Raw genomic sequence first — 15860 nt, forward strand, 5'->3', positions numbered from 1 at the left:
CGTGCACACCCCTGCACCCTCCCGTGCACCTCCTTTGCATCCCCCTGTGCACCCTCTTGTGCAAACCCTACACCCTCCCGTGCACACCGCTGCACCCCCCTCGTGCATCCACTGTGCAAATCCCTGCACCCTCCCTGTGCACACCCCTGTGCAAATCCCTGCACCCTCCTTGTGCCCACCCCTGTGCAAACCCCTCCTGCACCCCCCTGTACCCGCCCGTACAAACCCCGCCCCCCAGCGCCCCCAGCGCCCCCCAGCGGCCGCAGTCGCCGCTCCTGGCGGGGGGGGGCAATGGGCGTGGCCACCCCGCCTCTCTCTCCCCTCCCGCCTCTCTATGGTGGCCGCTCTAGGCGGCTGGGAGGCCTCGGGCAGGGCGGGCCGCTGGCAGGGCGCGCGTCCCCTCAGCGGGGCGCTCCCGAGCCGCGCTCCAACGCCTCTTTTTTTTTTTTTTTTTTTCTTCCCCCCCCCCCCCTTTCCCTTTTTTTTTTTTTTTTTTTTTCCCAAAGTCACTCCCCCCCCTCCCCTTCTCCCCTCCCCTGCCCTCCTCTCCCTCCCTCCACCTCAGCTCCGTCCCCGCCTTCCCTCCCCCGCCTCCTTTCCCTCCCCGCTCCCCAGGGCCGGGACTCGGGACGCTGCTCGGCTCCCGCCCGCCGCTGCCCGTGAGGAAGAGGCGGCCTCTTTCCCCCTCAAACCTCCCCCTCCCCTCCTTATCCCCGCTCCTCCCGCCGACCGGGACTCGCCCCGAACCGGGAGAGAGACCCTCGCTGCCCGCTCCTCCTCCTCCTCCTCCTCCTTCTCCTGCAGCGGGGGCCGCATCCTGCTGCCGGGGGGGAGGGAATTGATGTGGAGACCCAGCGTATAGCACCATGCAGCCCCCGCCGAGGAAGGTGAGGGTGTCCGTCCCCCCCCCAGGGGAAGTGAGGGGGGCTGGGGGGGTGCGGCCGAGGGCTCGTTGGGAGGGTGGGGGGTGTTTGAGATGGGGTAGGTTTGGGGTGGGGGATGGAGGGGCCCTTAGGGTGGGGGTATGGGTGGGTGTTGGGGGGGGTTGAGGGGTGGATGAGGGGGGTTTAAGGGCACGGGGGTGGGGGGGGAATGGGGAAGCAGGTTGGGTTCCCCGTGGGCTGTGCGGTGGTGGAGTCTGGAGGTGGGCTTGGGGAGGGAGAGCAAGTGTTGAGGGGGTGGAGGGGCGAATTAGGGGCCATGCAAGGTGGGGAAGGGGGAAATGCATGGGGGGGGGGTGTGTGTTGGAAACTGGGCATGGGGTCCAGGGGTGGTGGGGGTGTGGGATGGTGAGCTCTGGAGGCAGGACAGGACATGGGGAAGGGCTCGTGAGGAAAGAGGTGCAGGTTGGGTAGTGGGTGTTGGGGTGAACCCCATACCCCAGTGGGGCTTCCCAAATAAAGGAGAGCAGTGACTAGGTAGGGCTGGGAGGGGGGTCAGTGACTGCAGAGGGCTTGAGACTGTCTGTGCTGGTTGTGGGCTGCTACGGGGTGTATTTTGGGGGCTCAGCAGTGTTTGGGTACTATGGTGGGTTGATGGCAACAGCTGTGGGTTGGTTGTCTTGGAGCAGAAGGTCGTGTCTGGAGTTAAGGATGCAGGCTATCCCGGTGTATATCAGGAGTGGGGGCAAACTGGGGCAGCCAAAAATGCGACGTAGTTGTGATGGGAACAATCCGCAAATGCAGCGGGAAGGCTTTCTTGTGTCCATGTGGTCCATGGGAATATGGGGCGCTTTGCATTAACGGGGGGCTGGTTTGGGAAGAGATATAAGAAGGAACGTAGATTTGGGAAAAAAGGCTGTTCCTAGCATGGCTTGTCTGCATAGGCAGGTTATCAGGGAGACTTGAGGTGTAGTGGGATCTTGAGCTACGTGTAACTACTGATACACGGAGGTTTATTGGCTGGTTATTTTGAGGGTTGTATGCAATGGTTGAGGTGTGGGGAGGAAGAAGGAGCTAGAGGTGGTGAAGCAGGTCTCAGGATGGAGAGGCTGCTCTTTTACAGGCGCTATGGAAGGGAGTTTTGTGGTTTTGAGATTTGTGTGTGCTATATATTCTTTGCAGTGCTGCCCGATGAGGGTGGTTTGGGCTGTAACCATTTGCAGACTGATTGTCGTAGCTCGCCGTAGATGGTTGAGATTTCATATGTGATGTTGAGATTTCTCAGTGAGGAGAGGAAATTGCAGGGGTTTGCCGGGTGAAGAAATGTATATTAGTGACTAGGAGATATTGGGAGGGGAGGAAGACTTGAGAGGGAGCATAAACAGAAATCCCTTGTCATCCCCTGAGCTCCCCGGTAGCCCTGGCAGGCGGCTGCAGAGATCTCTCCTTGGCTCATTCCTGCATCCCCGACCCCTTGTTTTGTGGGTGGACTTTGCTTTTGTTAAGCAGTTCTTACTGCTATTTTAGTTTGCATTCAGCGGCTTATTTCTATTACATGCTGTCATTCTTTGCCTATATTGTTTCATTTGAGATTATTTCCATTACATGGGTCGTCATCTGTGGGTTTATTTTGAGTAGGGCTTTTTTCATATACATATAAAAACAAAGATGTTGAAAGTTCATGTTAAAAATAGACACTTTTTCTGCTTAAAGTTGTGGGCATAAGTGTGATTTTTTTTTTTTTTTATTTTATTTTTTTTTTCCTGTCTGTGTCATGTGAAAAACTTGCGTTTATATAATGTTGTGATTAAAGGGTGCTTATTGATGGGGGGATTGTTTTCAGTGTTAAAATTGAGGAGGTTTTTGCTAGCTGATGAGACCTAGGATTCTTTTGCCTGACTAGTGAAGAAGGAGATCCGTGTCTTTCCTCTGAATTTTTCATCTCTCTTCCCCCATTACAGTAACTGTTTGGCATTTCTGTGCTCAGATATGCTGGCGATAATTTTTTAGGCCAATACGTGGATTCCCTGTGATCACTAGAGGGCTTAAATGCCAAGACCTCTTGTTTTATAAAAACAAAACAACCCCAAGGTTTCTTTCCAAAATCAAATCATTCCTGATGCCTGTGCCAGTGGTGCTACCTGCCAGTTATCAAGTAGATTCCCAAAGTATTAAAATTTTAGCTTCATGATCACAAGTTTCAGAGGAAAATTACACCAATACTAAAAAAAGTAAGGCCAACCTTATGAAGCGTTTTCTAGATGGCTCTTTTGAGCTGATGCACAATCAAAAACCAACTTGATGTTTAAGCTATCTTTAAATTATAGCCACTGTAGGACAGTTTAATACATTTAAAAATTGTATGACTTGTACTGAAGTGGTAAATGTATATACTGTAATTTATTCCCCCTGCCCTCCCGTGGCCTGCTTTTTTAAAAATCTTCAGTAGGCAAAACTCTTTTTCTTGCACACAAGCTACCCTCCTAGCTTTTGGAATAAAATTGCACTTTTGCTAATTGTTGGGCATAAGCATGAGATTCTTGCTATGTGAAGTGCAAGCCTGCTGGGGTGACAGCACTTACTGAAATCAGCCTGTATGAATGTTGCATAGGGTTAAACTGCACTCTTAACTCTGTGTTTGAGTTTTCCACTGAAATGTGCAATTTCAAAATAGATGAAGACTAAGAATTGTTTTGTTTTTTTTTTGTTTTTTTTTTTTCTTGTTGAAATTTGACTTAAACTCTATAGAAAATATATATGGTCTGTGTTTTTTTGTAGGTGAAAGTTACACAAGAGCTAAAAAACATTCAGGTTGAGCAGATGACAAAACTTCAGGCCAAGCATCAGGCAGAATGTGAGCTACTTGAAGATATCAGGTAAGATTACAGAAAATGCTACCAAAATTCCTTTCAGATCTAGTTTTTGGAAGAACATTTGAGTTACAAAACTTCAGGAACTGACGATGGAATTTCCTCTTTGGATTTCCTGCTTTTAGGCTGTTAAAGTTTTGACACAGCTGGAAATTATAACTGGAGCTAACACAATGCAAACCATTTTTTCTTCTCTTCAATGGGGGAAATGTTAAAAAAAAAAGTCACAAACAACATACAAAAAGCATTAGTCTTTTTAACAGTATTTCTCTATATAATAGACCAAGACTTTGATTTACTGGTTGCAAGAGGCTGCTAAAATTATTAAAATATTTTAAAACCACTGATGATTTATGTTTGAGATAAAAATGTCATTCAAAGCTAAACAGATTGTATTTTTTACTAGAAACTCGGCACAGGTGAAGATCAGCAGGGAAAATCTAAATGACATCAATTGTGGGGGTTTTATTATTTATTTTACCTAATGTTATTGCTTCTCTTGAAGTTAAAAGTTTGCTTTTAACAAAATACGGTGGTAGTGGGTACATGGTGTTATATGGAGGATTAATCATTCCATTCGGAGAACATCATTTTCTAGGGTGGTTATTCTGTAAAACATTCAGCAGTTAGTCCACTGCTGTCCTGCTCTTTTTAGCAGTGTACAGTCTACCTGTGAATTATGTAAATGAGATTTCTTGCTTTATATATAAAATGCAAATGTGTGGACTCTGGCAGGTGATGGACTGTGGTCTTGTTCTCTTTATGAATCAGAATGTCGAGGTTCGATCCTTCTCTCCCCTGGTTTTCTTCTTTGGGTGTTGAAACACTTTTTTTTTTATGGGAAAGATCACAGCTTTCATTTCCTTAGATAAAAATTAGTGTCTGTGCTGTGTTTAACTAGCAAATGCTGAGTAATAAGTAACAGACTGATCCAAGGAATTTTTTTCCCCCTAGATAGAAACTTATTTTTAGAACATCTAGGCCAGGTACTGCTGCTGTAGTCCAGGTTTTGTTAGCATTTCCTATTTTTCAGGAGCTTGTAACTACTTCAGTCTGTATTCTGCTGAAAGATGTCATAGGCGTTATTAGCCTGTGGATACAAAACCAGGAAAACATGTGAAAATGCTGATTTAAAATATTCTTCTTCGATGTAATTTAATTTCTACAGTTAATTTAATTTGTAAATTTTTATGTTATGGATTAAGAACTGGGTTAGTATTTAATTCACTAACACAGTCACTGAAAGTACATAGTCTCTGTTCAGCACTCTTGGTGCAAGCAATTGGCGTTTGCAGAATCATGGCGTGGATTTACAGATTAAACATTCTTTAAACATGGAGTGATGTGATAGGATATGACAGCTCCATCGTGTCAGTGATTTGTGCAAATGTCAGATAACAATGAGGGAGAACAAGAGATTTTTTTACTTAAAAACATTTGCTGAAAAAAAGCCGGATCTTGGTTTGTGGTGCAGAGGCCTTTTAATTGCAGCTAGTTGTGAAGGAGGAGCTGGGCTTTGAAGACTCGGTAGTTTCGATACTGCACCGGTCAGTGTATGACACTCGTGAGATGTTGGGTGTCAGCCTCATCATCCAGTTACTTGTGTATTTATGAGTGTATTCAGGATATGCAGCCACCGTGATTCCAGCGTGTTCCAGAAAGCAATGCTGACTGGAACCACACACAGGATCTTTTTGTCTCTGCAATGAAGAATTATTTTTATAGAAAGCACCCTGCTGTTATCCAGAAGTATGAAATTTTAACTGAATGCTGTTTGTTTATCAAGACTTGAGAGAGTTGGGGTCCTTTCGTAGTGCTGTTGGAGCTTCCAGGCGCTGCAAGAAGACAACTTTGTATTCTTGTATTGTGCTGCACTGCATTTTACAAACTGAACTGCTGCAGTGGCAACAAGAAACTCTGAAGACATGGCTTGCAAGCTAGTGATTACTAATGCATGTTTTAAAATGTTAAATTATTACAAATACTGTATTAGCATATAAACGCAAGCATTCAAGTCACATATGCAATACTTATTAACCATGGTATTTGTATAGGATTTAAAATGCTTAATTATGTTTTTTTTTTTTTATATAATTTTGGTTCAGTTTTGTATACGACTAAAAGGAAGCGTTACAAGGAAAAGATCAGAAAGTTCTCTCATGAGTTCTAGCAGAATGCGTCTATTGTCTAGTATATTAACAGATGATTTTTGGCAACTTACCAGATCATAAGCATACTTGCCATTCCAATAGCTTTGATATCTTTATGCAAAACCGAGCTCTGCTCTAAACGTTTGTAGTTTGAAGGCTTAAATTATGGTATTTCGAGAGGACGAAGACTGAGCTACTGTTTATTCCAGACGGGATTCTTCTTGGTCAGGGTTGAGGCATGTAGGTGTAACTACCTTTTTTCCAGCCACTCTGCAGATACTTCATCTCCTTGAGGGCTGTACATAAACCCACCTTGTTTGTTGAATTCTAAAATATGTCTTCTTTTTGAGTGATAATACAGTGTTTTGTATGCAATGATGTAGATTCAGGTCCTGGAGGCTGTGAAGACATGTTTTGCTTGTGGGAAGCATACTTAGGACTTGACAAAACTATGTGCCGGTAGTCGAGTGGAAAGCGTTCCTGGGGGTTGGATGACTTTTGACACAACATAAAATTCTAATATCCATTAAAACAAAATCAAATATCCACTGCAGTCTTACAAACAGTGTTGAGTTTCTCTTCTCTGTGGGAACTTAGTAGCAGTAAAGTTGAAGTATCTTTTTATGACTTGACAAGACTATAATAAAAAATGTGTTCTGAAATGTGTTAGCAAATAGGTTTAAAAATATATTTCTGTGTTTATAATCTTTATTTGGCTCTTTGCGCTACATTTCTTCATACTTGGTGACTAGGGAATTTGTGGAACAAGTGATTCAGGATGCTTTTAGGATCATTGGCTCAGTTTTAGGCATGACATATGTTTATCTTCTGTAGCTCACTAAAGCTACGATATCCTTTCATGTGGTAGATCTGTGCTGGCATTACTATAGAAAGATTGCCTTTCTGCAACTGTGATGGAGAAAGAGGTTTTTCCCCCTGAAAGGTAAATGTAGACTTTGTTGCTGTGAACCAGAAATACATCAGAGTTTGTCTATAGCTAGAAGTACTTCTTCATTCTATCCGCACCTGGCTGCTTTTAGGCAGCAAGTTAATTTTTTTTTTTTCCCCCCCCAGAGGCCAACTGGGTTATGAATGGCTGAATTTATCAGAGGTGTTGGCAGTTTTCACGTATTTTATTTTGGTTTTAAAGTTTGCCTTATTTGATTGGTGGTAGTAAATAAGTTGCACATAGTAGTCTGAAATTGTCCTTAGTTTGCCGGTACATAGGCATGCTTTCCTTTTGTGTGTGTGCACGTGTCTGCAAAATTGCAAAGAACTCTGCATGATCCACATTTTAATTCAGTTCGGTGTTCGGTAATGTATTTATATGCTATAGCCTTTATAAACTTGTTAGGTGATAATTGCTTTACCTTGAACGTTATCTCAAGCCCGGCTTTTCAAAAGAAACTTATATGCCTTTACAGCTTTTGCTAATGTATTCTAAAATGTCTTTTTTTAAAACTTCTTTGCTTTCATGTTTTGCCAGCGAGAATGAGGCTGTGGTTACGTGGCTGTTTTAATCTGTTCTAAGGTCTGGACTGCCGCTCAAGGGCCAGCTCTACTTGCCAACTATTTCTACTGTCTCCCTGCAGGAGCACAAGGATGGGTGAACCATGTGGATTAGGCAATTTACCCACCTGAAATCAAACCTTCCCTGACTCTTCTCCCAACAAGGGATAATTTTTGGATAAATCCATAACCTGATCCAGCTTGCTTCATGGCTGCAGAGGTAGGAGGAATGAGTACCTGAGGAAGGAGGGAGAGAGCAAGACTGCAGTAGAACCCCAGGTTCATGCTGGATTTAAGTCACAATGTAAGCGCAGCCTAATGCTCCTGCAGAAGGCCCAGCTGCTGCTTTGTGAATTAGAGCTGAAAAGGCCACCTTATTGAAGTCTCATCTAATTTTTGCTGTCTGGATGTGTCACTTCATCATTTTAAGTCAGTTGACTGTACAGTGTGTTGAAAATAGATGTAAAGATTGCATGATTTTTGCCTGAGATGGAATGGCAATACAGTCGTTTGTTGGGTCCAGATTTTAGTTTTTTTCAACTAAATTCATAGTGTAAAAGGAATTGCCAAAATGATGGGCTCATAATCTTCATGAGCTCCTGATATGGATGCAAATATATGTATAGATACAGATACTTCCTTCTGTTTCTTTCCCTCTTCTGTCCTTGTGGTTTCTCCCTCCTCACTTAAAATTTCTCATTGTTCAGTCTAGCATATATTGCAGTGTAACCTATCCTATAAATTTATTCAACTTTTTTTGGTAAAGCTATATTCTCTCTCTGTGTCATTTGCCTTTCTCCTTCTGCTGTTTTCCCTTTGTGTGGTATGTTCTGTCTTCCATCCTCTCCTCCAAAGCTCTGTCCTTGGAGGATTGCTTCTTCCTTCCAATTTGTCACCTTATTTCTTTTTTTCCTGCCAGATACTTCATCTCTTCCCTAGTCCTTTCTTTATACAATTCTGGGCTTGAGAATTTTAATTAGTTCTTGGGTATCACCTCTATTTCCAAGATGCTTTGTATTTGAAGTTCAACAGTACTGCTTACGCCTGCTAGGTTTGTTAAGCCTCTCTGTTTATTTGCTAAGTGGGGAGATCTTCTTGTGGGTCTTCCTTAAAGGTCCAAGCCCTTTCTGGTCTCAGATGCTGTTACCCTCTCAGCTGGGCTGTCGCTTGCTTCTGCTCCACTGAGATGTAGCAGGTTAGTTGTGGAATATGTGGGTGAAGAAAGAATGAACTTGCAGGGGATTTGTGTTTATGTGCCCAGTATGAGGACAGATTACTACTTCGAAATCTCTGATTCCTGTCATAACAAGCCTGAGTGAACAGCATAGATATTAAAAAAAAAAAAAGTATGAATGAGTATGTATGTGTAGATAGCTAGTTGCTGCTAGTTTTAACATGTCATTTTATGTATTCCACTTAATAAAGTGGCATGTAACCTTTTGCTGTGAATATACTTTGTACTCTCCAGTGGAATTTGACTATGCTTCTGTAATCTCACTGATGATGTTGGTAGGTTCGTGATAAGGTTTACAGCAATTTTGGCAGTGAGTCAAGCTACTGAAGTAGAAACTAACTACAGTTCCAGTTTTAAATACAGCAAATATAATATAGCAGCTACAATGCAGATCACTTAACAGATACTGAGTTAGGGAAAAGTCTTGTCACAGTATGGATAGTGCTGCAGAAGGATAAGTAACTGGAAAAGAAAACTGTAAAAGAGTATGTATTTATGTGTGTATATAACCATATATATTAGGATGCCATAAGAGGTTCTGAAAAATTAGGAGAAAGCTTTACTTTTCCTGCCCTGAGGCAAAGTGCTAGTGAGGAGTTTACCTTTCTCTGTGTTCTTTCCAGTCTCCAGCTGCAGGGAATGCAATTTGTTCGGGTATTCCTGAACCCTGTATTGGGCTCTAGAGCATGTTTGCCTCTGGTTAGTGGGTATCTGATAAGGCCTTTTTTTAAATTCCGCCTTTTTCATGAGGAGGTCATCCTTTTTGCTTTGTATTACTCTTAAATTTGTCCTTCATTGCAGCTTTCCTTTTTCCTTCAAGGTCATTCACTCCATTCAGCAGATAAAACACTTGCCTCTGGTGTTTGTGGCTTTATTTAAGTAGGTGCAGAGTGATTTTTTTTTTTTTTTTTTTTTTTTCCCCCCTGTGCTTATAGCTTCTGAAATCTGCAACCTGCTAAAGTGGAAAACAGCAGAAGAATTAGAAAAACTGATGAAAACTGTATGCATTATACTGTTTTCATCTGGGTTTGACTCACACGTGGGGCTTTCCTTGTGTGACTAGTGGATCTAGAGGCTTAATTTTTTTTCTTTAAAGTGTATAATTTCCTTAGGAGTTAATGACATTTCTTTCCTTTTGGGTTGATCTTTCTCACCAATACTGTGTATTGGGAGTTCTTTTTTTTTTTTTTTTTTTTTTTTTTGCAAGCTCTGTGAATTAGTTGAGGATACACAGCATAGTTCTTTGCTGTAATACTAAATATGTGGAAGTATCAGAAATTTTGAGAAAAGTTGTTGGCTGTTACTTCTGAATAATACTCCATATAAAGACACCACATAATCTGTGGTCTGGGCACGTTACCTATAATTAGGCAGCCCTTTAATGAGATGCTCGCATTCTTGATGGAATTAAAATCTGGTGGTGTTTTGACTGGAACTGTTTGAGGGAAGTTTGGAATGTACTTAAAAAAACCCTGTTGCCTACTGGGTGTGGAAGTCCAAGTTTTGAGCAAAAAAAAAAAGTTTCAGTATAAACATAGCCACAGTATAATGATTCAGGACTATCTTGGCACAGTGAAATTGAGAGATGGACCACACTCCATTTTTTTTTTTTTTTTATCCCTCATACACAAAAAGTAATGGACCTCCTGTTTCAGTATTCCTGTCTCTACAGTTTTTGGTTAACTGATGAAGGTTAAATCATCCAAAGGTGATTCTTTGGGGTTTTATTTGTAGCAGAAGTAATAGTGTAAAAAAAAAAAAAAAAAACAAACCCAACACATTTCTCACATCAGAAAGAAAATGAATTTTATTCTCAACTTTAGTTTTAAGGTTTACATTTGAATAAGCTTTTGTTTATTAAAGCAATTCCAACACATGCTCTGGAGGTCTGATTTTTAAGGGCTTGTGTTTCCTTGGAAGCTTTTAGCAGAATTCCAGTTTGTTACGTTAGCTGGTGAGCACCGTGCCCTTAGTGTGCATTTGTCTTGGAAGACAGTAAAAAGATGGTTCTGGTACTAAGTACAACAGATGTGTTCTTTGCCAAAGGTTGCATTTTCAGTTTTGACGTGGTACTCCATTTTTAAGAATGATTTCTTTAGCTTGCAGAAAGTTGTGTAGGCTTTTTTTTTCTGAATTTTATCAGAGTATGGCCTTTCCTGAAGCTATTTTTCACCACAGTGTTACTTGGCAGAGCTGTAGAAAACCAGCAGTCTGATCCTGTAAAGTTGCATTTGTTACAGCTTTTTCTGTTGACAATTGCAAGGCATAGCTGAAAATCAACCAAATAAGGCATATATTTTAGAATATATGGTAGAGGATAATTTTAAAGGAACAAAATGCTCTTCCTTTGATCCACTTGATCAAACTCAAGCCTGATTCTGTGAGGAAGGCTTTCGCTTGGAGGCTCTAAGTATTTTTAATCCCAGCAATACTTCCAAAACGCTGTATGTAAGAGGAATTGAAGATGTTCAGGACATACCACAAATGTCATGATAAACTGTATTGGAAAGAGGAAGAGCATTCTTATCATTCCAGACACAATTAGTGCAGCCTGGCTTAATTTCCTATGGTGTTTTGTTGTATTTGTTTCATCTTGTTTGGTGGGAAAAGGTTTATTTTACAGGTTTTGCATCCTTTGCCAGTAGTGCTTTTAGCATCTGTTGCAGACAGTGCTTTCAGCCTTTTTAGCATAATCTACAGAAAGACTTTTGTAAACAATACCTGCTGTGGCTTGGGACATCGAGGCTGTTGGTAGAGGGGACTCCACCCTTTTCATCTAGTTCAGTGGCTGAAGATGTTCCTTTTTAATTCCTTTCCCTTCCCTTCCGTGCCAGCCTTGTCTTTCCTCTGGAAGTTATTTTAGACATTCACAGGTGAGAATGGAGATGTGCATCAGCTAGTGAAGCTGTTTTCGTGTTAGTCCAGTTCATGGTCCTTTATATTATCTGTCTTGCGGGCACAGATTCTTGTCTCTTGCATATGCGAGAAGGGTGTGGTGAATAGCAGGAGACGGTATTACACCGCCAGAACTGGCTTCACTGAAGTGGTTTTGACCGTGTGTCAAGCTGGCTCAGAACAAGTTCAATTTTTGTCATGCTGAAAATACCCACTAGCACACTGTGAACACTAATTCTTGGCAGTGACAGTGTTTGTGCCGCAGAACTGGAGTTATTCAGAAAGTAAAACCTTGTCCACAGTCCCTAATGCAAACAGTGTCACAGGTTTGCGTTTCTAAAAAATAAGACTAAAATAGATACTGCTTTTCATAGAAGCTGATATGGCTCAGAGGATCTGGTAGTTGTTGCTGCTTCTGAAGTAGTTTTAAAGTTTTTACTAAAAGTTGTAACTGGAACTTGTGTGTATTTTGTGTCTCACAAAGGCTAGTTGAACCTGCTTTAAACGGATGCTAAAGATCCTCTTAAGAATTGTGCAGAATTTACGTTATAGACCTGTTCAGCCAGTCTCCCGATGGTGCATTGTATGAATTTCCTTTTAATGTTTGAGTTTCTGCATTTAGGCCAAGTCCTGCTTTGGAATCAAAAGAGAACGGCTGGTCTCATCTCCCGTCAGAAGACCTTGAAAACTTCATGCCTTTTCAGTGCTAGTAAGTGGGAAGCTTGAGCTGACAAATGAGGAAACCAATATTATCTATTATCAACATCATACCTCATGTAAATACTCTTCATAGGGGAGGCAGAGGTAAAAAGCGAGATTGTTTTTGTTGTTTTGTTGGATTTTTTTCCGGAAAAGGCCAGTGTAGCGTCGTTTTCTGACTTCAGAGAACTTAGTACCCTGTTGATTTGCTTGCTGTCCCCAGGTCATCATCAAGATCAGCTTTTCCTACTGGACTTTAACCTAGCTGTTATCTTGTATTACAGTTGGTGATTTTAGTTTTCTGATGAATATTCATCTGACTTTTTTTTTTTGTCTTACTACAGTCAGTGAGCTTGTTTAATCTTCATAGTCGCTTACTGCAGTATGAAAGCACACAAAAAAAGGTGTTCTGCATTCAAATTTTAAAAAGGGGCTGTAAAAAAAAAAAAAAAGGGCAAAACCTAATCAAACCAGAGTTATTCCAGTCAAGTACTTGCAGTAAATGAAACTGGTTTATAATAGCTCCGAGTAGTGCTTTTCTGTTTGTTTTTTTTTTTTTTATAGAACATTTTAAAATTTTAATAACATCTTTCCAAAATGCATAGTAGGAATATGTTAAGTTAGAGGCTTTTTATTTAATTAATGTTTGTAGGTGTTCGGTTATGTTTATTTCAGAAATTAATTTAGAAATAAATAATATGTCCAGTTAATACTTAAGGAAAGTAAGTAAAAGAAACTAAAAAAAAATCTATTAAAATCTAGTTGGTTTTTTTTCCTGTGTGCTGTTGCAAGCATGCAGATTCTATTCTTAGATTTTTAAAGTTGTTCTTAATGTTCAGAGATGTTCCTTGTAACAGTCTTTTGAGTTATTTTAAGTATTACTTTCTTTGTGCCTGTGAGAATGTGGTTAGGTCCAGTCTCCAGTGGCTCCAAGAAGGTTGTTCACACTCATCTCTCCTGCGCTTTCTCCAGCAAGCATCCTTGTAATGAGAAAGACAAAACGCATTGGTGTCTAATTTTATGAGAAGAGCTCAGCCATGCAGAAGACTTTCAAAGATTTATGGTGGTAAAGCCACTAAGTATAGTTATTTCTAGCTTGTGTGCCAGATGTGAGCCAGTGTTAGTAAAGAAAATTTGGCACTTGTGACAGTGTTTAAATACATACAATGCTGAATGTAATTTTTTTTTTTTTTCCTCTGCTATGTTCTGTATGCATATTTGCAGGGGGGGAGAAAAGGGAGGAGGCAAAAAACCCAAACAAGCCACAATTTTTCTTGAGGGTGTGATACTCTTAAGATGATCACAGATCAAAAGTGCTTTTAAAGATGTTTGAATATAAGAATAAATGAATCTCTGCATATTGTGAGACATTCCTGGCAGTATTTGGAAAGGCTGGAAATTTTCAAAACTACTTCAAATTATTTTCTAAGGGTATAAAAACCAAAAGTACTTTGGTTTTAATTCAGAGTTTGAGAATGACAGAGATGAGGGCCTGATTTTTTTTTTTTTTTTTTTTTTAAATGAAATAAAATTGACCCAAACATTTTCAGACTTCGAGCAGCATAGTAAAATAGTTATATCTTTTGACATAAGTGTGAATTTCTATCTGGAAGCATTACCATATGTTAGGCTGCTGAATGTCTGTTAATGTTTCACCTAAAAATCAATGTCTGTCCATCCTAAAGCCAGGCAGAGACAGAGGAGAGAGGCTAGAATGACTTGTGTATTAAAAAAAAAAGAATCAGAAAAGCAATAATAGGCAGCATTATGGTGTCTTGATTTCTAGCAGCTGCTTTTCATGCTATTGGTGTCTGCCCAGAATGGTTTTAGCCTGTCTTATCTCTAAATGTACTTTGCTCATTCTCAACTGTGCTGCCACTGGTGAAAAAGGGCGTAGATGGCAATGGCTTTACATGGTGTTTTCATGTGCATGTTGTTTATGAAGTTTTCTATCATGTTAATTGATTTTGTGTGATTGTTTCTAATTATGTGATCTAAGCTGACTAAATAAGGCTAAATAAGAGGACAAGTAAATAGAGCTGCCTGGTAACACCTAATTAAGTTCTGCTTTTGAATTTCTTCTTTATCTTCTCATTCTTCCCCTGTTCATCTCAACGTGGTTACTCCCCATAGTTGTGTGAGACATAGTGCACAGGTAAAGTGTTCACATTTTCTGTACAAGATCTGCTACAATACTTATATATTTGTTTGTTTAGTTGGGGGAAACCAAGCTGTTGCTGGGAATGCTAGTATTACTTTCAGGATTCGGTTCCATCCGAATTGCAAGAAGGACAAGCAGCAAATTGAGAGGACCAGCATACGGTGTTGTTTTTTTTTTTTTTTTTAAACATGAGTTGTAACAAAGCCCAGGCCTTTGAATTTGAATAAATTTATTTCCGCAGCTCCTGTGGTGTTAGTGTATGGTGATAAACTTAAGTTAATTCACTATACCAGCAATACCAGAATACATAGGTGCTCTTTAAAAATAGATGTGCCTCCAAGGTATCTCCCCTGGGGGGTCTAACCAGGAAGAATTCAAACTCTGCCACACCTTCATTCTGTGCTGCAGCTATTGCCTTGGCAAAATCAGGTGAGGAGATGAAATTGCATACAGCAGTTGCTCTTGTTGTGTCCATTGGACATTACACCACTCTCTGTTTGTGCGTAGCACTGCTTTACAGTTTGGTGTATGGGGAGTAACAGTTGTAGTTTGTCCTTCCTGATACTGGATTTGGAGGAAGTATTTTGGTGACTGGAATGGTCTGTCCTCCCCGTTGAGTTCCGCAGTGAGAGCTACGGAGGTGACTTCTGTTTCTTCAACATGTCTAGGTCTTTATCTGGAAATGTGTTCAGACAGAATACTGGGGAGCAGGTCTGGCTGGCTTTGCTCTCTACATTGATAAAATGCACACTAACTGTGGTCCACAAGTTCGTAAAATCACAGAACAACCTAGGTTGGAAGGGGCCTCAAAAAGACCATCTGGTCCAACCTTTTGTTGAAAAGGGAGCTGAGATGAGCTTACCTAGAACCCTGTCCAATCGCATCTTGAAAACCTCCAGTAATGGGGATTCTACCACGTTCCAGGGATTGATTGTTCTCCCTGTAAAAAATTTCTTTCTGGGATGGAGGTGAAACCTCTCCCAGTGCAACTTGTACCATTGCCCCTTGTGTTCTCCCTGTGGCTCCTTGTGGAGGGAAGCTGTATTACGATACTAGACAAAGAGGAATCAGAGCTGAGACCTTCTGACTTAGGCTCAGTGGTAGCACAGCCAGGAGCATTTCTGCATTTTCAAGTAGAGGACTACAATACTCTATTTTTTGTTGTTGTTTCTCGCCTCCCTTCAGTGCTCCTGGAGATGACAGGAGCGTTGAATGGGACTATGTGTCTGGAGCAGTAGCAGTGTGAAATAGCAGATATATATGGCAAGGTAATGTGATATGTGAATGCGGGTTGTAAAAGCTGAATGTTGTGTATTTCAATATCTCAGAATAACAGAGAATTTAATTCTGTTTACTGAAACTATTCTTAGGTTATTTAAAAACCTTCTGATAGTAGATGATGTTTTTTTCTCTATATAAAAGCAGCCAATAAATCTAGTAGAGTTGATCTTTTTGGAATTT

At 41.0% G+C, this 15860-nt stretch overlaps 1 protein-coding gene across 2 annotated transcripts in view; it reads left to right on the top strand.

Moving 5' to 3' along the window:
* The first annotated feature begins 568 nt into the window (after positions 1 to 568).
* FCHSD2 (FCH and double SH3 domains 2) overlaps positions 569 to 15860 on the top strand; it is a 163049-nt gene continuing 147757 nt past the window's right edge. For both annotated transcript variants that reach the window (XM_032990862.2, XM_032990863.2), the window contains exons 1-2: positions 569 to 887; positions 3660 to 3757. In XM_032990862.2, coding sequence (XP_032846753.1) covers positions 867 to 887; positions 3660 to 3757 — 119 coding nt within the window. In that variant the 5' untranslated portion in view covers positions 569 to 866. The remainder of the gene's footprint in view (positions 888 to 3659; positions 3758 to 15860) is intronic.

The sequence above is a fragment of the Tyto alba genome, unplaced genomic scaffold (assembly GCF_018691265.1).
Source record: "Tyto alba isolate M040663 unplaced genomic scaffold, T.alba_DEE_v4.0 Super-Scaffold_2, whole genome shotgun sequence".
Lineage (NCBI taxonomy): Eukaryota > Metazoa > Chordata > Aves > Strigiformes > Tytonidae > Tyto > Tyto alba.